The sequence below is a fragment of the Leptonychotes weddellii genome, chromosome 16, assembly GCF_054177405.1.
Source record: "Leptonychotes weddellii isolate Sample4059 chromosome 16, ASM5417740v2, whole genome shotgun sequence".
NCBI classification, from domain to species: domain Eukaryota; kingdom Metazoa; phylum Chordata; class Mammalia; order Carnivora; family Phocidae; genus Leptonychotes; species Leptonychotes weddellii.
Genome location: NC_138384.1, coordinates 850,688 through 878,278, shown reverse-complemented (window position 1 = coordinate 878,278; position 27,591 = coordinate 850,688). Strand labels below are relative to the sequence as shown.

Here is a 27,591-nt window from a genome sequence, read left to right as displayed (position 1 = left end):
TGATGGCAAACGTTGGCTTTATTACACGACACAGATAACGGACGTGACCTGAATCATGACGTCTTACAGCACCCAGGTCAAACAAAGCACATCAGGGGACACACAACGGGGACGGCATGCCATGGGTTCCACAGCGCTGAGGAAAGCCCGTCACAGGAAAATGAACCAACACTCGCTCCAACTCCTTTTGAGGAGTTTAAAAAAAAAAAAAAAGGAGAAGAGGAAAAATCCATCCAATCCCCATGAGCCTGTTCCCAGGGCCTGACACCCTGGAGGCCAGCCTGGCTGGGCCCCCTCGTCCCTGTGGACAGCAAGGGTGTCCACTGCCTCTGTTCTAATAATTAAAAAACAGGCTCCAGTTTGAGTCCCGACGTATCACAAGGGGTCTTTGGGGTGGCACTCCAGCAGCCAGCTGAATTGAAACAGAAGGAACAGAAAGCATGCAAAATGGAGTTTTCCAGAACTGTGGGGGACCAGATAGGTGCTGTTGCAGATGCTGGGCTCCCCAGGCCTTATGTACCCCCAATCTAGCTCCTTGTGTTCTGTTTTCTCCTCCAATCCTGCTAGCAGGACCATCGTCTGGGGAACGTGCGCCCAGTCCCATTTTGGAAAATATCCCGTGTGGCATGGGAGCCTGGGGCTAGGAAGTGCAGGGCCTCTAGTGTCCCAGAGATCTGCCCCCCTCTCCCCCCGCCCACGCCATCAACCAAATTCAGCTTGGGCAGGGTCTGTTCCTGTAGCTCTCCAGAGCCCTAAAGGGCTAATTTCCGGAGTCTGGTAGCCCAGGATGGAGGATGGGAGTGGGAAGGAGGCAGAGCGAGCCATGCATACCCGGGGAGAAGAGCTCTAGGAGCACTGGCATCTTTCTTCCCCTCCCCCTCCTTTCCTGAGGACACCTCCTCCGGGCAGTGACCCTTGGAGACAAGGACAGGACACCCACAATGTTGGGGTCTTGCCAGGGAATGTGCTCACCCTGACTGGTGGCTCTGGTCACAGGGCCCCTGAGCAGGTGTGTGGGCCATCTCCCAATGAGTGCTCCTGGCCCATGGCCACCACACTTGCCTGGCTGGCCCAGACTGGCCAAAGCTGTTGCTAGGACATTGGTCCAGTCTACTCACAACGCCTGCAGCAGAGCTTTATCTGTCCCTGGAGCAGGCCTGGACCAATGGTTGAGGCACTGGGGAGGCTTGCTGAGCCCACAGGCAGATTCCTTTAGGGCAGTCGAGGTCATGGGAAGATCCAAATTGCCCTTGTTGCTTTGGAATACTGGGGGACTTGGTGATGCTACTCTGGGTTCAGAGGATGGAAGTGGACAGGGTGGATGGACTGAGGCATGGCTGTGTGGGTTAGATTGGAGAAGAGATGGACAGATATGTGACTGGTATGTATTGGGGTGGATGGTGGAGAGAGAGGTGATTAAGTGAAAGTTTGAATGGGGGAGGGTGGAATCAAGTGGCAGCTGGGATAGAGTAATAGATGGACAGATGAATGGGTGGGTGTTTGGCTGAATGGGTGAGTTGGTGGGTGGGTGGATGGATGGATAGGTGGATGGAGGGATGGGTGGGTGGATAGGTGGATGGGTGGGTGGATAGATGGATGGATGGATACATGGATGGGTGGGTGGACGGGTGGATGGATGGATAGACAGATGGACGGGTGGGTGGACGGGTGGATGGACAGGTGGGTGAATGGATGGGTGGGTGGTTGGATGGACAGATGGATGGGTGGATGGATGGGTGGGTGGGTGGGTGGGTGGATGGACAGATGGAAGGTGGGTGGATGGATGGGTGGGTGGATACATGGATGGATGGATGGACGGAAGGATGGGTGGATGGATGGATGGATGGATGGACGGAAGGATGGGTGGATGGATGGGGTGGGTGGGTGGATAGGTGGATGGTTGGATGGATGGATGGGTGGGTGGATGGATGGATGGATGGATGGGTGGATGGGTGGATGGGTGGATGGATGGATGGATGGATGGATGGGTGGGTGGATGGGTGGGTGGGTGGGTGGGTGGATGGATGGATGGCCAGACAGATGACTGATTGGTCAGAAGGGTGAGCTGATGAAATAAAAGAATCAAGAAACAATTGTAGGTTGGCTGGGGGGATGGGCAGAGTAATGGCCAGACATGCTTCCTAGAGTAGGCTGGAACAGGCAGGATGGGTGGATAACAATGAAGGGACTTTGGTGTCATTTTGAGGATATATTTGGGAAAATTGGCAAAAGAGAAAGTTAGGGCCTGTCCTGATCTCTTTCCACCATGTCATTGAGATGAAACTAAAACCAATACCTCCCAGCCCCTCTCCTGTCCATCTCCCCTGCTGCTGAAGCTCTAGAGGCCTCTAGTGAGTGGCTCCACCTGTGGATCCCATGGGGAAGCCCCTTGCCTGGGCATCTGGCTCCTCTTGTCCTGGCCCTGACCCTTCGGGACCCCCAAGGCTGTATCCATCTGTCCTCTTTGCTCCTGGTAACACCTGAGGCTTCCCTTTGGTCCTGGTGAGCTGTGGGGATGGGGACCCTCTATCCCGATGGGGTCTGGGGTGCGCCAACCTGTTCACACGGGGAGGAGGCAGCACTGGTCCTTGTTCGGACACCCGCCAGATACAACCTGGGGACAGTGACATGTCCTAATGGAAAGGCCAGCCTGGGTCCAGGGCAGGATGGGAAACAGGGGAGGCAGAGGAGGGGGTGGGAAAGGTCGAGGGGTCACACACTGGGGAGTGAGAGGGCCTAGGGGTGCCAGCATCCATCTCGTTGGCCCCCCACCCCCCATCTGTGCACCGTATGTGGCCTGGCTCTGGACGAGGGAGCTCTGGCTGCCACCTGACCTGCCAGTCTCGCTCTGCCTTCCTGCGGCAGCTTGGGGCTCAGAACAGGAGAGGAGCCCTTTTAGTTTGATTTAGGGGGAGGGAGGCTCCATGAGCATCTGCATCTCACTGAGGGTTTGGGTCACCTGTGTGGTGGTGGCCGGCGGAAAGGAGACCCTTGCACGCTGCCCTTCTGGCCAGTGGTTCATAAGCTCAGGAGGTAGCAGGGCACGATAGTCTCTGAGCAGAGGGCAGGAGGCTAGATCCCCTTCTGTAGATCCCCTCTTTACACAGGACAGGTGCACACTCTAGCCCATCTCCTACAACAGAAACTCTGCCACAGCCCCTCCCCAAAGCTATCGATCCTGTGTTTGGTTCTGCTGTGAGGTCTTTGGCCGAATGGGGCCTGAGCACAGTGACGGACAGGAACACCAGCCCCCAAAACACGGACCGAGCCCCAGGGCCCCTCTCAGGCTTCCCTGGGTGGAAGGAGCTGCTGGGCGCTGGCGGACACAGCACTTACCAGGGTATCTCCCTGCTGCTGGCTCTGGGCCTCAGCTTCCTCACTGCAGGCCCCCTACCCCACCCGGCTGCCATGCCCTGATCCTGCCATGCTCTCAGCCTGCAGGGGCTCCATCCATCAGCCTGGGGTCAGCTCTTCATGCCGGGCTACTGCAGCCCCCTGGAGGCTGGCTTTTTGATATACGGGACATGGATGTAGGAACCACACCGGGAAGATGGCCTTTTAGAGCTGGCTTGAGGGTGACCTGTTCCCAACAGCTAGGGTGGGAGGGTCTGCCCCATCTCGGACCCTTGGCCTCTGGTGTGGCAGGGGCACCCCCAGCCAGCCGACATGCTACACTCCCTGGTGCACCTGCTCGTCCCCAGAGGGAGGCCTTGTGAGGGGCAGGGAGACAGGTTGGCAGAGCAGACCAGCTGGTCCCAAGTGAGGGCTCCTGCAGGCCTTGCCTCAGAGCAGCAGCCTCACTCCAATCCCGACGTCAGGGACATGGGTCATCGGGGCCTTAGACCTGCTCACCCAGACCCCCAGTGTACTTGGGGCAGACGCTCTCTGGACACAACCTTGGGGAAAAGAGTCCCAAAACACCTGCTTCCAAGGTGCACATCCAAAACTACTGTTTTCATAGGTTCGGCGCTTGCCAGAGAGAAAGACAGAAGCCTGGACACACGACAGGTGGGATTCCAGAGTCTCATCGAGAGCCCAAATCCCGAACTGGTTCTTGCTTTTCTGAAACCCACGAAAGCGAACCTTCGACAGGAGCACGGACCCGTGGCTTGAGGCTGGGGACATTTCTGGAGGATAAAATGGGTCTATCTCGACTTCCAGAATGCAGGTTCCACCGTCAGGCAGGATTTGGGATGGCACCTGATCTGCGGCCCCTGGATGGAACCCTTCCTCCCAGGACCGAACGATGAATTCCTACAGCTCTGGAAAAAATCACAGCAATCACACAAACCCACTGCTCCCCACAGGACCACAGTTCCAATTTCTTTGAAAATCTACTTCCTAAGCTTTATATACTTCCGCGGTTTCTCTCTGTTTTTATTTGGCAAACATCCCTTTTTTATTATCACCACCATGAACATCATTATTTGGACCTCTGCAAGGACTATATACATTCACATTAGCGTATACTCTTGATTTCTTGCCTCTCGGCGGGGCCCCCAGGAGCCCCGGTTTCAGTAGCTGGTCACTCCCCATATTGCACTGCAGTCCTGGGACTCTCTCACCGCGATGCCAGGAAATGCCAGACCATGGGCCGCGTCCACCGTGGGTCCTGCCACGGAGTACACGCGAGGGCTTCCTTACTCCTTCATTTCCTCCTTGAGATGGTTGGGGCAGCTGAGTGGGGTGAGGGGACAGGGCTGGGGGCCCCGAGAGACCATGCCCCCAAGGAGCAGCTAGACAGAAACGTGGGGCTCTCTTCAGCTGACCGAATCTCCAGCAGGTCTGGTGAGGGCGTTCTTTTTGTAGCTTTCCTTCTATTTCTGCAACTGTGTGCAGAGAGGAGAGTGGGGACAGCAGACTCCGGGGCTGGGGTGGCGGCGGGCGGCCTCGTGGGGTGCGAGGAGAGGTAGAGGAGGAGAGATGGAGAAGCAGCAGTTCCAGGGCCCGGATGCTGTCTCCTCAAGCTTTGAGACGCAGTCAAGAATCAACCCAAAAGATTGTCACAGTTTGGCTTCAGAGTTACTCTCTCCTGGGAAGGACACGTTAGCGCGTTCTCACGCGTGGAAAACATGCAATGTGATGAGAATTCACGGAGGGCGTGAGGACAGATGGGGGTGGCCCCCGCACGCGCGGACACATGCGGACATGCATTCACGTGGGTGGGGAGCCCTCCGTCGTGGCAGAGAAACCCAGGGGGCCTCTTGTTGAGTGAAACCCTCCAGACCCCAATGTCCCCACAACCCGAAACACGGAATCAAAGCAAGAGAACAGGACGACACCTGAACAAATCCAAAAGTGGAGTAAAACCGTGGATAGGATACTTTGGCAGTGACAAAACCATTTTGGATTTTGACTTCTTGTGTTTGCTTTTTGGATTTCCTTTGGAGCAGAGGTGTGTCCGGCGTCCTTGGCTGGCTAGCTGGTAAGGTAGTTTACCGGTATGCTTCCTTTCCTTTTTTTTTTTTTTTTTTTTTTAAAAACTTTTTGGATTTCTACTTAAAGCCAAAGAGTTTGACATTAAAGGAAAAAAAAACTCCGAAAAATGTTTCTCGAGTTGGAAATTGAAATCGTTCTTACCGTCTTCACCGCGTCGGCCACGCGCCCCTGGGGTGGATTCTGGGCCACGGCGGCTCAGACCTCCACCTGTAAGATGTCAATTTTCTGTTTCCCGTTTTAAGCAGGAAGCGGACAAAACCCCCGTTTCCTTTATCCACTTCTGAGTAGGTCTGTTCCACAAAACCCCCCAAAATTCTTCACTGAAAATAGAAGCCACCCAACAGATTTCTTTGTTAAAGAGAAAGCGTACGAGGGTGATAACGACAGGAAAACGGGGGCGCGCGAGCGGGACGGGGACAGGCGGCGGGCGAGCCGGTCACGCTCCGGCTGCGCTGCTCTGCCGGCTAAAGCTCGGTGGGGGTCTCTGAGGACGCTCGGAGCGGTCGTGGCGTGAGACCGCCAGGTAGCTGAGGAAGTTGCGTTGATGCAGTTTTTGTTGGTTCTCTTTTCTTTTGGAGAGAAGCGGTAGCAGCAGCAGCTCCCAGGGCCGGGGGCAGCGGCCGGCGGGCTGGGGGGCCGGGCGGGCTGGAGGGCGCGGCATCCGTGGGCCGGGGTGGGGGGTCAGCGGGGCGCGGCGTCCAGGGGCCCGGGCGGGCCGGGCGAGCCTGGCCGGGAGGGCCCCGCGGAGCTGGCCTCGCTGGGGCTGGCGGCCCCGGCGGGCGGGCAGGGGCCCAGGCCGGCCGCGGCGTCGGGCTGCGCGGGCCCCGGGTCGGCCACGGCGGCCACGGGGCCCTGCAGGCTGTGGCCGCACACGTGGTGGTGCTTCTCCCAGTCCCGGTGCTGGCAGAAGGAGCCGCAGTATCGGGCTGCGTTGCAGCCGCTGCACGTCTCGCTGGCCTTGCGCCCACAGTTCCAGCAGCTCTGGGTGGGGGGGACAGGGTCAGCGGGCGGCCGCAGGGCGGACGCTGGGCCCCGAAGCCCAGGTGCCCAGCCCGGCCGCAGACTGGGGCAGCACACGCTGCCAACACCCCCACTCGGGCCGGCCGGGGCGGCCCCCAGCGGCCACGGGCCCCTGGCTGGGCCATTGTGGGGGTTGGGCACGCACCGCCGAGGCACACAACTCCAGCCTGCCCCAGTCAGGTCCACGCAGCATTTACAGGACCGCGGGGTCCTCAGGAGGGAAGGCAGCCACGGCCTGTCCCCTCTTCCAGGAAGCCCTCCTGGTTTACCTGGGCTCAAGCCCAGAATGTGCACCCTGGCTGGGTAAAGACGGCCAGATTCCAGTGCAGGGTGCACGGCCAGGCACCCCCTGCCCCCCACCATGGGGCTTCTGCTCCCTTTCTGTGGAACGAGCGGTAACCTCAGCCGCGCACGTGAGCAGAACGTGGGCAGGGATACTGGGAGAGACCCGAGTTGGCAGCCAGGCTGAGGGTCGGGGAGCCCACGCCCGCCCCAGGAGGAAGGCCCAGTGTCTAGTTGGCCCCCGAGGCCTCTTGGGCTTCCTGGCTCGCTCTGCTCGGCCACACCGGCCTCCTTGCGGTCCTCACTCCGCCCAGCGTGCCCCGATCTCGGTGCTTGCTGCTCCCTCCTCGCTCTGCTCCCCAGATCCCTGCCCGGCTCGCTCACCTCCTGCACGACTCTGCTCACATGTCACTGCCCTGCTGCCTTCCCTGGCACCTGCCTCCATGCGGTCTGCCCGTTCTGACCCGCCTGCCGCTCCGGAGCTCGGAGTACCTGCTGCAGCAGCTGCTGCAGACACACGAGCTGACCCTCTGGGCCCATCCACGCACACACATACCAGAGGTCTGGAGACAAGTCCCCTTCCAAAGGACAGTTCTAGAGGAAAACCTCTCCCCCTCCCCCGACTCCTCTGACGTGAGAGTCCTTCTGGACGAGGAGGAGAGGCACCCCCTGCCCCCGCCCTGCGGACCCCGCCCAGCCTCTGATGCCCAGGAGCCAGCACGACGTGATGCTCAGGCCCCTGGAGTGCATGCATGCGGGCGGTAGCTGACGAGGCCCTCTAGACACCCCCGCGGTCTCCACTCGCGCCGTGCCCCCAGCTTTCACAGGTTAGCAAGAGCATGGGCTCGGCGCCTGCCAGCCTAGGTCTGGATAATGCCCATGACATCCTGGGGCGCGGCCCGGGGCAAGCCACCTACCCCTGGAGCCCTCGGGGTCCACGTCAGCACGACGGGGACACCACAAGGACCCACTTCGCCGGCTGCCTGAGGTCGTGAGGCGGGGAGGCAACAGAGTGAGGGTTCGGGGCCTGGACCAGAGGCTGGGGCCGGAGTGGGGGGCGGGCGGGTGGCCTTACCTCACTGGAGTCCTCCTGCTGGTTGACCACGGTCAGGGCGTCCTCCGAGGCCTGCCGCCGGGCTTCAGCCAAGGCCCGCTCCATCTTGGCGCGCTCTGTGCTGATGAGCTCGTGAGCCTTTCGCTCGGCGTCCGACACGGCTTTTTGCAGCTCAGACATCGCCTGCCGCTTCACCTCATTCACCGCCTCCTCTGCAAAGGACACGTGGGCCGTGGTCCCGTGGCCCAGCCCAGCCGGGCCTCCCTGTGTTGTGGGCGGGCCCTGTGCACCAGCGGCCGGGCACACGTGTGCAAGCCTGGTCGTGGGGGCGTCTCCCGAGCCTGGCCCTATCCTAGTGCTCCCAGACCTTAGTGTGCCGTGGCACTGCCCTGGAGGGCGTGGCCAGGCCCACCCCTGACGTGGACGCCACGGGCGTGGGGAGGAAGAACCTTGGAACCCACGAGTTCCAAGTGAGGCTGATGCTGCAAGTGTCGGCACCCCCTTTGAGAACCAGAGCCGTGGACAGTCGGCTTCCCCTGTCGCTGGTACGGAAGCAGTCCAGGGGTGCCCCGTCTAGGGCTCCGCCTTCTTGTCACCCCCAAGCCCTCTGTCACCCACACCTGCGGCCTCCAGCCTGCTCCGGTCTGGAGAGAAGCGCGCCGTCCTTGGTGTTGCTGTCGTGAGCTGAGCTGTCTGCCTACGGCCAGAGCGTCTGCTTGGGTTCCGCTGTGCTCTCCAGCCCTGGCAGACCACCCACGGCCGCTCAGGCCTGCCTCAGTTTCCCTGGCAGTGCCCTTCCTGCAGTGGTGTGAGGGGCTGGGGTGGTGTTGAGCAGGGCTCCTCTTAAGGAGCCTTCTGTGCTGGGTGTGGCAGAGTTGCCGGTCCCCCAAGTCACCACCGGGCACCATGTCACTGTTGCCAAGGGTCCACCATGGGCCAGATGGAGGCAGAGGGGACAGGCCAAGGGAAACGAGGACCCCATCCTCCTGTCCGGGCCTGGGCCTTCCCCCACCTTGCTCCAGGCAGCTGCAGCCGGTCTGTGGCCCCTTGGCCTCTGCGCCTGGGGTGGGACGCTCTCCTCTCTCTGCTCTCAAGATGCTGCGATTTTCTCCCTCTTCCTTACGCTTCACATTGACTCCATCCACGGATCAAAACATCTCAGGGACCCTGCTGCTTCTCTCCACCGGCGCCACCCCAGCTGAGCCCCCTCTCCCTGTCTCTCTTTCTCAAGCTGCCCACTGGCTCCTCCTTCCGCCCCGCCCTCCCCACAGTGTGTCCCCTCGATGCAGGGAGCATCCCCCGCACGCTGCTCCATGCCACACCCGGAAGGCCACAGGTACTCCAGCTCTCATTTTCTGTCACACGTGTGTCTGTGCACATGCGTGTGCGTGTAGGACCCAGGGACCTGCTCTGTTCTGCTGAGCGGCACCCTCGTTTCCCTGCACATGTCAGGTGCCAGATGTCCTACCCTGAACACTAGGTGCACTCCCACCCCTCCTGCAGGGTCTGTAGAGCCCTGTGAGCTTGGCCACCTGAGCGCCCCATGCAGACGGAAGCTCCCTGCAGATGACAGGGCAAGGAGGGCACCCCTCCAACCCCCCACGCCACCCCCCAGCCAACTGCACTCACCAGCCTTCCTCCATATCTCCTCGGGCATGTAGCCAGAGAGGGTCCTAGGCACGAACTCCCGGTGGGTGTCTGAAACATGGATGCCAGCGTCACGCACAGAACAGGGCCATACTCAGCTGGGTAAGGGGGACGTGGTGTGTGCCCTTGGGGGGGGGTCCCGCGACGTGCCCCTGGGTGGAAACCCTGTATCCGCTGCTGGTGTGGGGCAGGGCAATGTCAGGAAAGAGGATGCTCTGGAGCACCTTGGACTCGGCCGGGACCTGGGCCTGTCCTGGTTTCCGTGGTCATCTTCCCTAAGTCTGCGCTTCTGGTGGTTCGGGGCGTAGCTTTACGCAGAGCAGAAAAGGCACCTCCTTTTCCAGGGAAACTCTTGGGTTGTATTTTACTGTGGTGCCACAATGGGGGTGCGAGTCTCGGTCCTTGGCGCCCCTGCAGTGCACCCCCCGCCCCCCGTGGTGCCCCCTGGGCACGCACCCAGCTGAGGCCCCTCTGCGCCCACGGAGCTGTTGAGGGGCCGGGCGGTGGCAGGCACGGGGCCCTTCTTGGCGTCCTCAGTGTCACTGTAGCGCTGGATCCAGTGGTTGAGCTCCTCGCGGTCGGCTTCTTGGCACTGGCGCAGGACCGTGAGTGACCGCCGTGTCTTCTCAGCCATGTCCATGATGCAGTTCAGAAGCTGTGGGCGGGCGGGCGGTGGTGAGCATGCGGGGCTGCGTGTGGCTGCTCAGTGTGGGGCACGTCCAGGGAGCTTCTCATACACCCTGGGCCTGGGCCAGCCCGCTGTCCACGAGGGCTGGCCACAGTGAGCTTAGAGCCACAGTGTGAAAATCGCCTCCCACCGCCTGGAAAGGCACCAAGCATGGGGGTGGGGGGGGTGAAGACCAGGCTTTTAGTCTGGGGCTCTCCTTTCAACTCTCCTGGTTGTGTTCTGCCCTGGGGACAGCAGATGGGCCTGAACTCCTCTGGGGACCACACCTGCCTGGGCTCCCTTTCCACAAAGGAAGCGGGGGAGGGGTAACCCCAAAAACAGTGTGGAAGGTGTCCCAACCCCCACCAAACCACCTTGCTCCGGAGACAGGGGAGGCTCTGTAGGGCAGAGATGGGAAGGTTCTGAGGGGCTGACCAGGAGCAGAGTTCCAGCTGAGGCAGGTAGGCGCCTAGCAAAGCGGAGCCCACAGTGACCCTGTCCCCGCCACTACCTCCCCACCCCCCCAGCCCCAGGGCCCCACAGGCTGGGCGGAACCCCAGGAGTCGCGCGGCCCGGGCCTGGACACTCACGTTGTTGAGATGCTTCCACTCCTCTGCCCACTCCCGCTCCGTGAGCCTGTGGTCGATCACTTCCTCCTGCCGGGACCCATGCACTGCTGCAAGGGTGTATGGATGCTCAGTGGCGGCCCCGTGTCCCAGGCCCCCCTGTCCCCCAGACCCACCCCTCACCCCAGGCAATGTCCTTTCCTGTGTCCCCTCCCCAGCCCCAGCCCCGTGCCCTCCAGGCCCCGCCCCTCACCTAGCCCCCCCCTCAGGGCCCCCGGCCCCACCCTGTGCTTCCCAGGCCCCGCCCCTCACCCCAGTCCCCACCCTGTACTCCCCAGGCCTCGCCCCTCGCCCCAGGTCCCGCCCCGTGTTCACCAGACCCCCCTCCCCCCAGGCCCAGCCTCGGGGTCCCCCAGCCCCGCCCTGTGCTTCCCAGGCCCCGCCCCTCACCCCAGTCCCAGTCCTGGGACTTGGCTTTGCCTGTGTGAGGGAAGTGGACAGGGTGAGGAGGGGGACCCTGGGCACTGACCCTCTGTCCACTGCCTTTGGGGGGAGGTCAAGAACAGGCCTGGCCTCTACTCAATGTTTGGGAGGAAGAGATGGGTCCCCACCCCTCAGTCTAGGCTTGGCCACCCCTCCCCGACCTCTCTGTCTGCAAATCCAGCATAGCTCAGTTTTCCTGCCCTGCCGCCCGTGGAGGCTGCCTCAGGCCCCACTTTGATGGCCTCGCCACTCCTCCAAAGCCCTCAGGGGCTCACTGGCAGCCGCCTGGCTCCAGCCCATGCTGTCCTACCTCCTCTCAGCCCGCTGGACTCCTACACACCCCTCAGAGCCCAGGTCCCAGGCCCCATCCTCAGCAGCCCCGAGCCCTTCAGAATCCATTCAGCCCCACACAGATCCATGTGCTAGACCGTCCTGGCCGCTTCCTTGTTGACTCTGTCCCCGAAACTGGCTACGTCTCCTGGGCCAAAGCCCAGCTGGGCAGGAGGCTGTGCTCTGGCTCATCTGCTGGGTCCAAGTGGGGCACCCTGGGAGACAGTGGGGTCTGCAAACCCTGACACCCCAACACTTGATCCCCAGGTCCCGCCCTCAGCACGCCGTGTCCGTTTCCCTACCCTCCGACCTTCTGGGGGTGCACAGGAGGGGAGGGCCCTCCAAGGGAGGTTCCTCTGTCACTCCCATCCGACAGATGAGAACACCGAGGCTGGCTCAGGGCATGCGATTGCCCAAGGTCACCCAAGGTCAGCCCAAGCCTCAGGGGTGCCCTCAGCTGCTGGCTGCCACAGCTCCAGAGGCTGAAACAATGGGGTGTCCCCCCAGCTGGTGACGAGAAACAAAACCACTCTGAGCTGAGGAATTCATACCATGCAACAGTGTGTGCCTGTCCTCATGTGGTTTCTGACATATCAAATGCTCTTGGCCGCACGCTGGTTTGGGCGCTCCCGCCGTGGCGCCCCGAGCCTACGCCAGGTGACCCCGGGCTGCCCGGTGCTGCCCAGGCTGGGGTCTCTCTGTGTAGGCCTTTTCCAGCCCCGAAGGGTCTCCTAGCCTCCCCGAAGTGCAGCAGGAGTGAGAGGCCGCAGCCCCCCCGCCCCCGCCGCCGCCCTCGGAACCCAGGCCACGCCAACACCCCAACCAAAATAGTGGCTGAGATCTGCCCGACAGCTGGTGTTTATTTTTGCATTAGCAGGAGCGGGTGGGAATTAGCACCTGCCCGACCCGGCTGCAGGGAGCCAGACGCTGTCACCTGCTGCCTGGGCCCAGGCCCTGGAAGCTTCCGCAGGGTGGGGGCGGGGAGATGGCCTTGTACAGGGTGAGGCCTCTGCTGACCCTGCCTCGGGCCCCCCACTGGTGCCCTGGGACCCTCAGCTGTTTCCAGGCTGTCCCCCCAACATGCTGGGGGGCCCCCAGGGTGTGGGCTGGTCCTCTTCCTCTCTTAGTCCCCAACACAGAGGGGGTCAGGTCGGGCAGACGTGGCCAGGAGGCTTTGGGCACATGCATGGGGTTTCTGGGCCTCCTCATCTGTGACATGGGCCTGCCGATGCACCACACACCCATACTATCAACATTGGGGCCTGCTGCCCCTGTAACAGGGGAAAGGATAGGACGCTGCCCTCCTTACCAGCCCTTCGTCTGCCCGGCCCCATGTGAATGCTCCTCACACCACCCGAGAGGTGGGACTCCCGTCAGATCGGCTGACAGAGGAAGAGCGGGAGGCCGGGAGGTCACATGGTGCACCGAGGCTGCAGGGTGGGGATCTGGTGCTGCCAGAGGGTCCGGGCTCCTGCATCTCCCGCCCCCGTGCACAGCTCACTCACTGTGGTTTGGTGCTGTGGGGCTCGCTCTCATCCCGCTTGGAGAGCAGGACGGGGTGTGTGTACTCAGTGGTGCTCAATGAGGGCTCGTGAGTCTTAGGGGGGCATGTGCTTTCCCTCGGGGTGCCTGGGCCCAGAGCGTGGGAGTGCCCTGGAGGCATGAGCTGCAGCACTGTGGCTCACATGCCCACCCTAACAGGGGGTCTCTTCCTGGCTGGCCGTGACCCCAGCCTCCCGCTGCCCTGGACACAGGGCCCCGCAGCATCCAGGCTGAACACCCCGTGTGTGTACCTGGCCAGTGGCCAGTGCCCCTCTAGGTTCTCTAGGTTCCCTCAGGTCCTGTATCTGCCCCTGCCCAGCCCCCAGGGACAGTCACCTCTGCGATGACAGCCCTTCCCCTGGAGGAGGGAGGCTCCCCACCGCGACCCAAGACAGAGGTCTGGGAAAGATGGCCCTCCCTAAGGCTCAGGGGCACAGCCCAGCAGGGTGCGGTTTCCCTCTGGGCCGCAGGGCCCCACCCCACTCAAATCCTCTCCCCATACCCATTTCCTCAGCATCCTTCCTGCACAGACAAGGCCAGGAGGGTCAGCGTATCTTGCCCGCGCTGACGTGCTCGCCGCAGCTCTGTGCTTCTCCCCCCGCCGTGCAGGCCCGCGCGTGCCCCTGCTCCCCAGCGCACCGCTCACCGAGTTGCCGATGGCGCTCCCGCAGCTCCCGGGGGTCAGGGTGGCGGTAGGAGTCACGGAAGTGGTGGGCCACGGCCATGTCCTCGAGGCGGTAGTGTGGTGGCGTGGGGTGGGGCCGCCCATTGCTGGGGCTGTAGTGCTGGGCGGGGCTCAGGGTGCACGGCCGTTTGCTGAGGTGGTCGGGGTGCAGTGGGTCACGGTCTGACCCATTCTCTTTGGTCCTGACCCAAAGAGCAGGCAAGGTCACAGACCACGAACCGTGGACAAAAGCCCAGGCAGGAGGGGTGAGAGGGAGACAGGCACGGGCAGGACAGACAGGTGCGCAGGGGCAGGGACGAGGCCGGCCCCCCACTCTCCCTCCTCCCCTGGGGCTCGTGCCAGCCTCCAGCGCCCACGGGTTCTGGGCTCTGCGGCCGGGGGCCAGGGAGCCGGAGCCTCTGTTGAGGGAGTGAGGAGACGGACACGCATTGTCCAGTGGCCAGACAAGCGCCCAGCTCTGTGGCCAACACTGAGGGCCAGCCCAGCGCCTGGGGACCTCAGGTGCCTGGACGCTCAGGTCCTCATCCAGCCCAAAGCGAAGAGCCAGGCAGTTTCTGCCACAGAGACTCCCTCCTGACCCCTCCTGTCCTCCCAGGGGCCATCTGAGTGGTCAGGATGCCGTGCCCAGCCCCGTGCGGTGGCCTTGCAGGCAAGGCTTGATGGCCTCGGCCGTGAGCTGCGGGCCACGGAACGCAGCAGGAGGTCGGCCCACGTGCTGTCAGCCCCGGCACCAGGCGCCTGCTGTCCCGCCCCCCTCACCTGTCAGGTGTCCTTCTCTTGCCGTTGTCGTTGACGTCCAGCAGGAGCTCGGAGGAGTCGATGGGCGAGGAGGCGTTGGCGTCCAGTAGGAGCTGCTCATGCTGGGCCAGGTACTGGGCGGGGGTCTGCTTGGCCAGGCGGGCGCAGTGCAGGAGCTCCCTCTGCAGCAAGGGCAGGTTTGCCTGCATCGGGGGAGAGGGCACCGCGGTTGTGGCCGACAGGGGCCAAGGCTCAGTGTGCGCTGATGGCTGGCGGCCAGCCCTGCTTTGTGACCTCGGGTACGTGGCACCACCTCTCTGGGCCTGTGTCTCTCCACTGCGATCTGGGAATGGGGGTGAGCACACGGATTTGAGGTGCAGTGGGACCCCGAGCCCAGATCCTGGCCCCCCAGCTGGGGTTTTTCCACTTCACCAAGCTTCCTGCCCTGGGGGCACCTGGGGAAGGGCAAGGAGGGGACCATAACCAGGACTCCTTGCCTTCACCTGTGGGAGCAGGCACCAAATCACCCCTGTGCAGAGCAGAGAGCTGAGGCCCAGCTCTCCATTATAGCTGACTGTAAAAGGGGGGGCTGGAGCAGCACCCTGCATGTGTGCTCCAGACCCCAGTGTGCATCCCCAGCTCTCCCACCTCCCGTGGGTGCCCAGCCCAGCCCTGAGCAGCCTGGAGCCCACACCACGCATGGACGCGTGCCCACCCCACTTGGAGCTGTCACCTCCTGCGATCCTTACAACCATCCGCGGACACACGTGACAACTTGGTTCCCCGTTTATGGGTAAGGAGAACAGAGCACAGCGAGGAGGAGGACACATCCAGGGCAGGGCACGGGATCCAGGTGCAGTCCCCACTCGCAATGCCGTGTGCAACCACTGCGCCCCCAGGTCTGCTCCAGCCCCACCTCCTGTGTGTGCCGCTGGGGGGCAAGCGGGCTCCTCCAGCTGTCCACTGTCTTCCCAGAGCCTCGCAGCGTGGCAGGGGACAGGCTGGGTGGGGGCTCAGCGGCAGGCTGCTTGGGAGAGCGGGCAGCTCCAAGTATTTGTAAATAAATACAGTTCCCCAACTTTCTCATGGCATTTCAGAGTGGCCGCCTCTGCCTCTGTAGCCCCGCTGAGCGCATCCACCCGGACCTGATCAAGCAGCCGATGCGTTTTTGTCAAGCAGAGCCGGCTGCAAGGCCTGTTTTTCTATTTGGATAGCTGAACGGGGGCCAGCCCGCCATCTGTCGAACACGTTAGGAGCATGAGCTGGGAAAGGAGGTCCCGGGAGGTCTGAAGACGCCAAACATCCTCCCTCTCCCCTGCTGGCCCCCCTTCCCGAATGGCCTCCCTTGGCTGGCTCAGCAGGGCGGGGACCGCAGGGGCACCGGCTGGCCGGCTGGTCGCTGTTAGGGCCGTGGAAACATCTGGATTCCCGGCCGGCTGGGGCCAGCTGGGAGCCGGGCCTGCGGGCGGAGGGCCGGCCGGGTGGGGCAGCGTCTCCCAGCTTCCGGAAAGCCCCACCACGTAGCCACGCGTGGTGTCAGGCTGAGCAGTGGGTTCGGGGGTCTCGGGGCCCTTGGTGGGGGCGAGGGGAAGGGGGAGCCCCAGGGCAGAAGACTGGGCGGGGGCTGTGGGGCGGCTGCTGCCTCTGGGGCAGCAGTCCCCACTGTGGGAGGGGAGGCCTGGCCACCCAGATGCAGACAGGCTGCGCTGGTCACCAGAGCCCCGTGAACACCGACATGGCAGGAGGGCCCAGAACTACCTTCTTCACAGGCAGGGACTCAGGCCAAAGGGAAATCAGTGTTTGCACAAACAAGTGCGACATGGGGCAGGCTGAGCCGTGACCCCCGTTTAACGAGGGCTTGTGGTGTTTCTGCGGCTCTGTCCAGGGCCTCCTCGGATGCCCACACAGCCTGGGTGCTGCGGGCCCGGCGGTCAGCCCACCCTGGCTCTGCCCTGGGACCCTGGGCCAGACACTTGACTTGTGTCTCCTCTGCGAGTGGGGCCGTCCTCCTGCCCTGGGTGTGAGTTACCTCACACATTCCTGCCCCCGTGACAGGATCACCGTGGGAGAGGTCCGAGAGCCCAGAGCTGGGGTCTGAGCCAGGCGGGCCACAGTTCCTGCCTCTTCTGCAGGGCATCGGGCACCCGCAAGGGCACACGCCATCGTGGGCCTGGTGGGCGGTGAATCCTCTGGAAGGTGATCCCCCTCCCAGGGCTCTGGCTGGCGCCTCGTCACAGGGCCTGCAGATGGAACTGGCTACACCCCAGGAGCTCCATGTCAGGGAGACGGACTCCGTGTCCTTGACAGTGTGCTGGCCCCGAGCCCCGGGTGGGGTCACAGGCACGGAGCGGTCTCGGCGTGAGAGCCCCGGGAGCCCTTCGAGACCACCGTGGGCAGAGGGGACACAGAGCCAGAGAGCTCCGTCACAGGCAGTGCTGGGCCCGCGTGGTCTACCTGGCAGCGCGCTGGGGTGTGTCTGGGAGGACACTGGGGGGGGTGGCGGTGCCGTGGGCCGGGGGCTGCAGGCCTGGCTGGGGCCAGAGCAGGGACACCGGATGCTCCCCGCTTCTCCGATAAACAAGGGCAGCTGAGTGGGCGGGGACATCTGCTGTAAATATTTGATCTGACCGAGTAAGCAGGCGCACTATGTCCCCAAAGATGGGGAGCGTGGAGTCAGCAGTAAGTGGAAGGAGGGGAGGGCAGGGCCGCGCTCCTGTGAATTACAAGTGACAGCCAGATGGGCCCAAACCCTGGCGCCTCGGCTCTCAGAGTGTGAGCGCAGCAGGGTGTGGGAGGGAAGGCAGGAAGGAGGGAGGAGAGGACGGGTGTGGGGCAGGACCTAGGGTCCCCTTGACAGGGACTGTCGGGACCGCGGTGCCCGCCCAGGGCCTGCCTGCAAAGGCCTGGGTCCAGCCGGACTCCACCTCTCTACCAGGGGGACCTGGGAGCCAGGAACGGTGGGCATTCCTGCACCGCCCCCTTCACAGGGTTGCTGCGGGGCGGGGGGGTCAGCAGGGGCGCTGCAAAGAGCTTTGCAAAGCATGCCTGGTCCGCAGAGCGTTTAAATGCCCCGACGAGGACGCCCCAACATGAAGCGAGCATCCGCCCCCGACCCAGTGGCTGAGGATGGCGCATGGCAGGTTTGCAGAAACCGAGTCAGAGAGGGGTGAGCTAGCTCGGCCAGGCCGACAGCAGTGGCCCAGGGGCAGGGCTGGGAGCCGGGAGCATCTGGCCTTGTCTGTCCTCAAGCCCCTCTGGAAGGCAGCCCCCAGGGCCCCCCACGCCGGTGAGCAGGGTCCAGGGAGACGGCATCTGCTAAGTGAGCTCTGTGAAACCCTGATCCCCGGAGGGGCCCAGAAGGGTCACAGGGTCACATCCCTTTGGGAAGCGTTTTACCTTTGCCCTCTCTGGGAGACACAAGATCCTCCTGGTGGAGGGAAGGCCCTGAGAAGCGGGTCCAGCGGGGTCTAGAACTACGCTTGTCCTGTTGTGTACACACACCAATCACCCAGTACCTTGTCACAGGTTCCGACTCAGGGGCTCTGGGCTGGGGCCCAGGAACCTGCATGGCTCACAAGCCCTCATGTTGATGCAGCTGTGGGCCCGGCACCGCCCTCCCCCTGCAGAGGCCCTGGTCCACTGTTGGCCTTCCGCGTCGGGCCGCACGGCCCTCGCTCCCCTCTGACGCCCACTCATCCATCCGTCTGCCTATCCCTCCGTCTGTCCCTCTCCTCCCTCTGATCCAGCCTCACGCCAAACACAACAGGCACACTCCTGCGTCGGGTTTCTGTGCCTGTTGTCCCTGAGGCTCTGTCCCCCGCTATCCACCTGCTTCCCTCCCTCATCCTCCTCAGCCTGCACCAAATGCCCCCCCCCATCTGCACCGGTCTGTGGCCATTGTTGGTTGGCTGAGCTCCCTCCCACCGTGTCCCCAGGCCTCATGCATGACCAGGCACACAGTGGGTGCTCAAGGCATAGCTGTCTAGAGGATGAGTGCATTTGACCAATACTGCAGGACTGAGCTGGGGAGCTCTGTGTTAGACCACTGGGTCTGGAGGTCAGCGCTGTTCCCACGCAGGACCCTCCAGTGTGGGCCGAGAGTGGTGCCTGATCACAGCGGGCGGGGAGCAGATCTGGGACTCCGCGGAGGGCCCAGCGACGGTGGGGGGGGGGGGAGATGGACGCGTGCTTACCTTCAGGAAGGGGATGACAAATGGACGCAGAGGGAAGTTGGTGGCCTCTTGGAGCTTGGAATGGAACTCCTCGATGGTCAGCGTGGAGTTCTGCGCAAGAAAACACACCTGCAGTCAGCCGAGCCCCACGGCCCAGCTCTGCAGACCACCAGGCCTCTGCCGCCCGCCGCACTCACCACGAGCCCCAGCACCAGCGTGCGGACGCGCTCCCCGATCTCCGGGGAGATGTCGCTGCCGAACTGCTGCAGGGTGGTGAGGAAGCGCTTGAGCTTGCTGAGCTGCCGTGCCCCACAGGCCGGGGGCAGGTGCTGCGTGGACAGCGAGGCTGTGGACGAGGTGGCCGGGCCATTGCTGAAGCCGCTGGGTGTGGACGGGGCCCCGTTGACGGCCGTTGGCGAGTGACTGCCGTTCATCACTGCGGGAAGGAGGGGGTGCTGAGGAGGACAGCTGACAGAGGCCGCGGGCTGGAGCCAGCAGCGGTGTGGCGGGGGCTCCGGACGCCCTGCATGGATGTCCAGACTGGGGCCCAGGGCAGCAGCAGGTGGGGCTGGGCCAGCGTGCGGCCGCGATCGGCATGGCCCGGCTCAGCACCACCCCTTGGCCTTGCTCTGGGCTGCATGGTCAGGCCCCTCACAGCGAGGGGGGGACACCACACCAGGACACCGCCAGTCTGCTCAGGTGTCTGCTGGGATCAGGCAGAGGGGCTTCTCCTCCAGGAGGGACCTGCAGGCCTATGTCCCCCTTTCCGGGGATCGGTGGCTCACCCTTTCTGAAAGGCCATGACCCTCACCTCTGCCACAACGGCCCCAAGTGTTGCCCCATGGCCTACACAGGCCCGTTGCCTGGGCTGACAGGGCTTGGGGTGGGGCAGAGGGCCCTGGACACCCTGGACGAGTGGGGTTGGATCCTGGCCAGGAGGCTCCCGGAGGGCTGCTGTCTGGGGCTGCCACCACCCGGGTGTGAATGCACAGGAGCCCTGGGCTGTGTGGGGAGGACAGGCAGGGGACCGGAGGCCCCTGTGATGAGCACACTGCAGGGGTCAGAAGAGCAGCACCGGTGGTCACCAGGGCCCCAACACCAGAGTCAGTGTCCCAGGACTGGTGGAGACCTGGGGTCCCATGCCATGCCCTGGGACAAGACCTTACTCCTCGCTGAGCCTGTGCCTGGCCTGCACCCCAGTCCCCTGGCCTCAGGAGCCTGAGCCTCAATGACCAGGGTCTGCAGATCCTGAGATGTCAGAGATCGTGGGCTGCCAGGGCTCTTGGTGACAGTGGACAGGGCCCCAGATGTGGGAAGGGAGGTTGGCACACATGGGAGTCCTGAGGCTTGTCTGATACACCCAGCAGCCACTCACACCTTGCCCCCTCAACCAGCTGCCTGGGCACCTGCTCCGGGCAGCTCCCTGTGTTCACACACTGAGCCCCTTGCACACTCACTGGCCTGCCCCTGAATGTGCTCCCTACATGGTCTAAACCCCTAACACATGCCTTCCGTTCCCCACCTCTACTCCCTGCCTCAGCATCCTTACACATACTCCTATGCACATACACACAACACACACTCATGCCTATATACATGTACACACATGCACCTGCACACACACGTGTGGACATGCACCCACCTGCAAACATACCCATGTACTCTCAGACCCACATACACACATACACAAAAGAAATACATGCACACACACATACACACATGTGTACACTCACACACATATACATGCACACACACAAGGACATGCATGCACACACGGACACACACACAAGGACATGCATGCACACACGGACACACATACACACAAGGACATGCATGCACACACATACACAAGGACATGCATGCACACATGGACACACACATACACACAGACATACATACACACACGAACACACATGCCTACACACATGCACACACAGCCATGTACACTCACACACATACATGCACACAATGACATGCATGCACACATGAACACACATGCATACACAGCCATGTACACTCACACACATGCACACAAGGACATGCATGCACACACGGACACACAAGGACATGCATGCACAATGAACACACATGCCTACACACATGCACACACAGCCATGTACACACATGCACACACGGACATGCATGCACACACGGACACACATGCACATATGAACACACATGCACACAAGCCATGTACACACACGCACACATGAACACACGTGCATGCATGCACACATGGACACGCATGCACACATGAACACACATGCACACACAGCCATGTACACACACACGCACACATGAACCACGTGCATATGCAGCCCCACGCAGCCGGACCTGTGTGTATGATAACACCCATGTATACACACAGATGCACGCGCACACGGACATCTCTCACTCACTCGCCTGTGGTCCCCAGGCCCACGCCCCCGCCATCCAGCTGGGCCTGTGTCCAGGGGCCGAGCCAGGGAGTCTTTGGAGGTGGGCAGCTCAGGGCTGCTGCACCCTGAGGATGGAATTTCTCGAGGCTCCAGGCCCTCCCTGGACCCATGGCTGAGACCTGGCCACCAGTGAGTGTGGAGATGGGGAGCAGGAGCTCCTTTCTCGGGGATGGGGATGCGGCCAGGGTCAGCTCTGTGAAGCGGCTTCCGCTGAGCGCCAGGTGTGTCTGCCGTTGACCCTGCTTGCTTTGGCCGCTGGGGGTGTGGCTGTGTCGCTCCAGACCACGCCCGCCCTGCCCATCCTGGCCGGGCCCTGGGATGTGTCTTCTGCACACGCTCTTGGCCTCACCCGGCCTGGAGGGGCAGCCCACATGCCAGCCCCCTCCCTGGGCCTCAGCCCTCCCCCAGCTGTGGCTCTCCTGGGTCCTTGTCACCCCCTCCACCTGCCCTGCAGGCCAGGGAGACACAGCTCCCACTGAGTCCAGCCCCGGGGCTGCACCGTCCCCTGTGGGCTCTGGAACCGGCCCATCCCTGGCCCCCGGAGCCCTCTGATGAGTGCCCTCTGTTAGCCCTGAGGCTGCCGTCTGGTGGGCTTTGCCTGCTCTGCTGCCCGCGCGTCCAGCTGCGACGGCTGGCTCTACCCCACGGACCTGCTTGCCAGAGACACCTGCAAATGTCCTTCCCTGACTCACTGCACTAGACTGCTGGCCACGAGCCAGGCACCCAGCCTGCAGGTGGCAAGGCTCACTATTATCACGCACACTCCATAGGATTCCCCAGACGGCCTGCCCCTGCAGGGTGACCCCAGCACCCACAGGCCCTCAGCAGCAGCCGACACAGCTCTGCCCTCATGGGCAGGAGAAGCTGCCCTGGCTGGGAGGGGCATCCTGCCCGAGGCCTCACATCTGCCTGGACTAGCCCAGGGAGGTGAGAATGGGGGCCTGGCCTCAGTTTCTTCATTTGCAAATGGGCCTTGGCTAAACCCGAGGACTGGTGCCCGGGCCCCTTCCGCTCCATGCTCCCCTGGATTATAGAACCTCCGCTATCCTTCTACCACCAGAAGGAGCTGGGGATGCTTAACCCTGATTGCTTCTGTATGTTGGGGGATCACTCATCACTTGTCAATAATTGGCCACCACTTAGCAGAGGTTTGGAAACCACTGGCTGAAGGCCTCCTGTCCTGAGACGGGGCCCGAGGACTCAAGTCAGCTCTCCCCTCCCCAGGAGACACCATGCAGTCGGAGCCCGTTTGCCTCTGGTCTGAATGATCTCGGAAGCCCCTTCTAGGGCCTTGAAGGGACACACCAGCCCCGGAGTGTCACCTCATTCGGGGGCTTCCCTTGCTCTTCAATGGAGAGTGAACGCCGAACACAGGCAGGAAGCATCCCCGTCCCTCACCCTCTCTGAGGTGCTGTCCGGAGGACCCTCCGATAGAGCAGGAGACCCCATTGTTGTGCCAATTTTCTCTCTCCCTGGTGAGCTCCAGCCAACGGACGCCCTGGTCAAGAGTGATGAGAGCCACCGGCCATCACCCCGGCCAGGCCAGGAGATGGCCCTGCTGCCACGATGGCCTCAGCTCACCACAGCAGGGGGCTGATTCCTCGCAGCAGAGCTGGGCCGTCAGCGGGGTCTGGATCTTCCAGAGGCTTCTAAGACGAATGTCTGTGTCTACCTCCTGGGTCCCCACCCGGCGGCTGCCGGCCCCGCCGGGCCTGACCTCCCTGCAGCTCTCTTACCAGCTTGCCCTCGGTGCCTGGGTCCTCCCGGTGGCCTGCTTGCCCTCGCTTGCCCGTGTTCCCTCCCGCAGGCTGCCGGGCAGTCTCAGCAACTTGCTAAAGAGACGCCGAAAATAACCCCCGGCCACAAGCGCTTTCATTCCCACAACAGGTGTGTTACTAAGTTAGACCGCACACGTGTCCCCGGCTGATGTTTGGGGGCACACGCAAGCACCCCTGTGGCTCCCTGGGCCCCGGGGCCCGGGCGGGGGTCGCGCTGGGACGTGGAACCCGACAAGCAGCCCCTCTCCCCATCAGCGCCGCGGCTCCGGGGACACGCTGGGCGCCAGAGCCAGGCCAGGCCGGATCCCACAGGGCAGTAAGGACAACGGTATCGCGGGACGTAAATAATGCAGGACCGATCCGTCACCTCCTGCTCAGAGCCTGGGGGCTCCGCAGGGCCACCCGGGCCGTGCAGCCCCCTGGCATAGAGTCAGGGCCTGACCTGACCGCACTCGCTGGCTGACGAACTATGAGCACGGCCCCCGAGCGCTTTCCACCACGGGCCTCAGCTGTGGTCCCGAGACTTGGGCAGGAACGTCCACTGGCAACCGAGTGCCCAGCGTGTCCCGGGCCCCGTGTGAGACCAGCAGCGTCTCACGGCTCCTTGTAGTTGCCCTTGGCACTAGGTGCTGGGATGACTGCCGTTTGACAGGTGGAGAAACCGAGGCACAAGTGTGGAACCTGCCCAAGTCACCCGGCCAGGAGGGGTGGGAGCTGGGGCCTGAGGCGGGCCGGGGTCCGCCCTTGCGTCGGCCAAGCGACTGACTCGCTGTTGACATCGGATCTTCTCACAACTCTGGGATCTGGATCTGCCTTATTCATCCTGCTCTGTGGTTGGGGAAAAGGAGCTCAGAGAGGCCCCCCCCACCTGCCCAGTGCCACACAGCTCGTGAGTGCAGGGCGGCTTTGAACTCGGGTCTGACTCGGGGCTCTGCGCTCTGCTCTCCTGGGCCTGCCCCCGGCCCCCTCTTCTCTCTAAGGGAGGCAGGGCTCATGAACACAGCAGACGCAACAATAATGGGGGTGCAGGCAGTGGGGGGCACTGCCATGGCCTTCCCGGGGCAGAGGCTGCTGGGGTGAGGACCTCCCAGGAGGCTGCGGTTTTTGTTATTTTACTTACAAAGACAGACCATAGACCACTTTAAGCAGCCATGAAAACGGCCGTGGGGCAGGGACATCGTGGGCCCGTCTTCTCGATCTGTAAGCAAAATAAGAAAAACACCCTGTCAGGAAAGAGCAGGTGGGTGGGCAGGGCCGCCCCTCCCCTCTGCCTCTCCACAGCAGTTTTAGGGACTGGGACTCTGTCACTACCTTGGGCCGGTCCATTCTCTTCTCTGGGCCTCAGTTCCTCTACCGTAAAATAACGGGGTTGTATTGGGGGGTCTCTTAGGGCCATATCTGGGAGGACCTGCTAGAGCTCAACAAGCCCTGTAGTGTCTCCAGCCAGCATGGGTGGGACACCTTGGATCCTAAAAAGCTCTCTTCCTGGAAGGCGCCCTATAACCCCACTTGGCACCGTCCTCAAGGGACCCGGAGCCCAAGCCGACAAGACGTGAGGTCCGTTGACAGACAAGCCAGTGGTGGTTGGAAAACAAGGCCCAGCCCTTAGCCACCGTGAAGGGAAGAAGCACCAAGGGGGCAGAGATGTGATCTGTCCGAGCTGGAGTTAGTAAGTGGAGCCGAGGCCAGATGGGCTGGACCACTGCAGACAGGCAGTGAGCCCCCTGTCACAGGGAGTAATCAAGGGCAGGACAGGCCTTTGAGGGCATCCCAAGCCATCTCAGCCATCCTGACCACTGCCACAGCCATACCGTGGCTTCAACTCCAGGATGAATTTGTGCCCAGGCAGTCATTAGGCAAGGAAAACCAGCTTGAGCCACGGCTCAAGGTCAGCCTCTGGCCTGCGTGGCTCCCAGGCTGCTCCTGGGGAAGCCGGGGAGGCTCCCACCCTGGCGGCCAGGGGCATGATGCAGTTAACCACGGCTTTCTGGGAATTCCACACAACTTCGCACAACTCCGAGGCCCCTTGGAGGTGACCAGAGACCCAGATGGACACCCCAGCAGCCCAATGACATTAAAGTACCGGCTTCGAGTAGAAGGAACCACCGGCCTCTTCTAACCTCCATGCCCCAGACAGAGCCAGGTCCTCCCCTCCAGAAATGGGAGCCCCTGGTGCACCAGTGTGAGGGGACAAATGGCCGTGAGGGGGGCCCTGAGCCACACACACGCCCCACCCCTGTCCCCAACCTGGAACATCTGGTTCCCAGACCGGCGCTTTCGGGAGCATGGGTCCTGGGCCACGAAGGAAAGTAGGCCGAGGGCGACGTGCCCTTCCTAGCTGGGCAAGTGGCCCCGAGGCCTCGGTCACGCCGGCCACGGCCCGCCGGCTTCTCTGCCTGGGCACCAGACCCTGGAGGGTGGGCTCGTCATTTTAGGAGGAGGGCCCACGGCCTTGTGTCTTGGGAGCTGCTAGTGGCGGTTAAATGCCGTGGGAGCCTCCGCCTGTGGCCGACAGGGGTCCAGCCCCGAGGTGAGGGCGGGGTCCGCACGGCGGAGGCAGAGGGGACCCGGATGGCCAGCAGCTGCGTGACGGCAGAGCCCAGCCAGCCCCTGCAGGTCGACCCCAGCCTGGACGCCCAGGGCTACCGCAGTGTGAGGCCCCGCTCTCCTGGGCCCCTCCTGGGCCCCTCCTGGGGAAGGAAAGGTCTGAGGTTCATTCCGGTCTCCATTACATATGGTGACCCTGGCACAGACTGGCCCGAGGAGGAGGACCTGGGACCTTCTGTGGAGGGAAGGTGCGGGGAGGGTGCTGGCTATTAAGCTCCTGAGTGTGCTGGGAAGTCTCTGCCTCAGACTGCACAAGGGGAGCCGCTGGTGCGTTCCACCTGCCCCCCACGGCGCAGCGCGGTCAGGAGGCCCGCTCAAAGCCAGCATCCTACAGACAAGGGCCAAGCCTGGCCTGATCGCTGAAAGCAGCACCTTTCTCCAGAGGTAGGCAGGGTCACAGCCAAGCCCCATGGTCCCCGGCTGCCCGGCCTCCGATGACAGGGAAGAAAGGAGCTGGGCCCTGCGGTCTCGCCTGGGCTATGGCTGGCAGGAGGCTGTCTGAGGAACCACCAGGCTGAGGCACTCGAGGCTCCCTTCCCAGAGACGGGCTTTGCTTAGGTTTCAAACCTGGCAAAGGGTTCCCCACGTGTGGGGCTTTCTGGCCTCTGGATGTGGGGGGAGCAGGTGCCGTGCGGATTCTTTCCACTGCCCACCAGAAATGCCCAGGACACACTGCTAAGCCCCTCGCCTCGGGGGGCACGGGATACCATACCCCCCACCGGCCCAAGGCTGGCGTCTCCTCCCAAATGCTCAAGACCCCAAAGTCACTGAGTCACCGATTTTTCTGAGTCAAAGCAACAGGTCAGCAGTGGTGTTTGTGGACTGTGGAAGCCCACCCAGAGACACTGTGTGTGCCCAGATGCTCACCCCAGGTCAGCCCAGGGCCAGGGAGACACTGGGCGAAGGGCCGGCCTGCCCTGCACATCCCCCGGCAGCAGGGCCCCCGGCTGACGCCAGGTCCTGGCCAACCCTCACACCCCACCGCGGCCTGGCTGCCCAGCTCCGCTGAGGCCAGGGCCACCTCTGATGGACTCACAGCCCTCGAGTAAGCTAGGCTCTCCCTGTCCCTCTCTGGGCTCCAAGTGTAAGAGCTTTGACAAAACACTCACGATGTGCTGTCACTGGGTAAGAACTTGCACAAACTCACTTGTCCTCACAGCAGCTCGCTGAGGCAGGGACTGTGGCTAGCCCCGAATTATGGATGAGGAACGCCAGGTCCAGAGAGGTTAAGTAGCTTACCCAAGGCCACAGAGCCGCAAAGTAGAAGAACCAGGATTTGAACCTGAGGCTCAGGCTCTGAGCCATGATGAGATCCTCCCTCTCAAGGGCCCAACGGTGGGCGTTTATGGGTTCAGGGCGGAGGGCCCCCAGCCCTGGCTTGATTCGCGGTAATGCTCGGAGCCTCACACAGCTCCAGGGGACCTCCACTCTGCCCACTCGGTGCCCCAGCCCTGGGTTACTCACTTGTGTGAGGCGTGAAGGAGGGGAGCCGGGTGGCCCCCTGGGACGCGGCAGGCGCTGGGGGCGGCATGCCGGGGGGCGTGGAGCGGGGCTGCGTCTTCACCTCGGCAGGCGAGTCGGGCATCGTTGCTGTCTTGTCCTTCCTGTCCACTGCAGGGGGCCGCAGGGAGGAGAGAAAAAGAGAGGCACGGTGAAGCAGGCTGAGGGGACGCGAGGGACCCACGCTGGGTGTGGACCTGCGCTGCGGGCACCCGGGGGGGCCCCGGCTCTGTGCACAGCCGGTCCCAATCCCAGGGCCCAGTGTGCCCCCGACAAGCCTCAGCTGTGCTCCGAGGCGGCTGACATCCCTCCCACCTGGGCTCAGAGGGCAGGCGTGGGGCAGCCCATTTCAGGTGGGCTGGAGGGCGGAGCTGAGAGAATCCTGGGTCAGTGGGAACGGGACTGAGGTCCTTACTGGGGGGGGTGGCTCTGGGGGGGCTTAGGTTTTTTTTTTTTTAAAGATTTTATTTATTTATTTGACAGAGAAAGACACAGCGAGAGAGGGAACACAAACGGGGAGTGGGAGAGGGAGAAGCAGACTCCCCGCCGAGCAGGGAGCCCGATGCGGGACTCGATCCCGGGACTCCAGGATCATGACCCGAGCCGAAGGCAGTCGCTTAACCAACTGAGCCACCCAGGCGCC

The 27,591-nt window shown here is 62.8% G+C and overlaps 1 protein-coding gene across 4 annotated transcripts in view; it reads right to left on the bottom strand.

Annotated features, from left to right (window-relative positions):
- CBFA2T3 (CBFA2/RUNX1 partner transcriptional co-repressor 3) overlaps window positions 1–27,591 on the bottom strand; it is a 79,990-nt gene continuing 52,399 nt past the window's right edge. For 2 of the 4 annotated variants that reach the window (XM_081806219.1, XM_081806222.1), the window contains exons 2-12: window positions 26,913–27,059; window positions 23,962–24,039; window positions 18,823–19,061; window positions 18,647–18,736; window positions 14,475–14,656; window positions 13,677–13,897; window positions 10,700–10,785; window positions 9,899–10,097; window positions 9,425–9,493; window positions 7,817–8,007; window positions 1–6,420 (exon numbers count right to left, since the gene is read on the bottom strand). In XM_081806219.1, coding sequence (XP_081662345.1) covers window positions 6,121–6,420; window positions 7,817–8,007; window positions 9,425–9,493; window positions 9,899–10,097; window positions 10,700–10,785; window positions 13,677–13,897; window positions 14,475–14,656; window positions 18,647–18,736; window positions 18,823–19,061; window positions 23,962–24,039; window positions 26,913–27,059 — 1,802 coding nt within the window. In that variant the 3' untranslated portion in view covers window positions 1–6,120. Of the gene's footprint in view, window positions 6,421–7,816; window positions 8,008–9,424; window positions 9,494–9,898; window positions 10,098–10,699; window positions 10,786–13,676; window positions 13,898–14,474; window positions 14,657–18,646; window positions 18,737–18,822; window positions 19,062–22,799; window positions 23,928–23,961; window positions 24,040–26,912; window positions 27,060–27,591 lie in introns of those variants that run through there. The other 2 variants (XM_081806220.1, XM_081806221.1) reach the window with 2 other exon arrangements.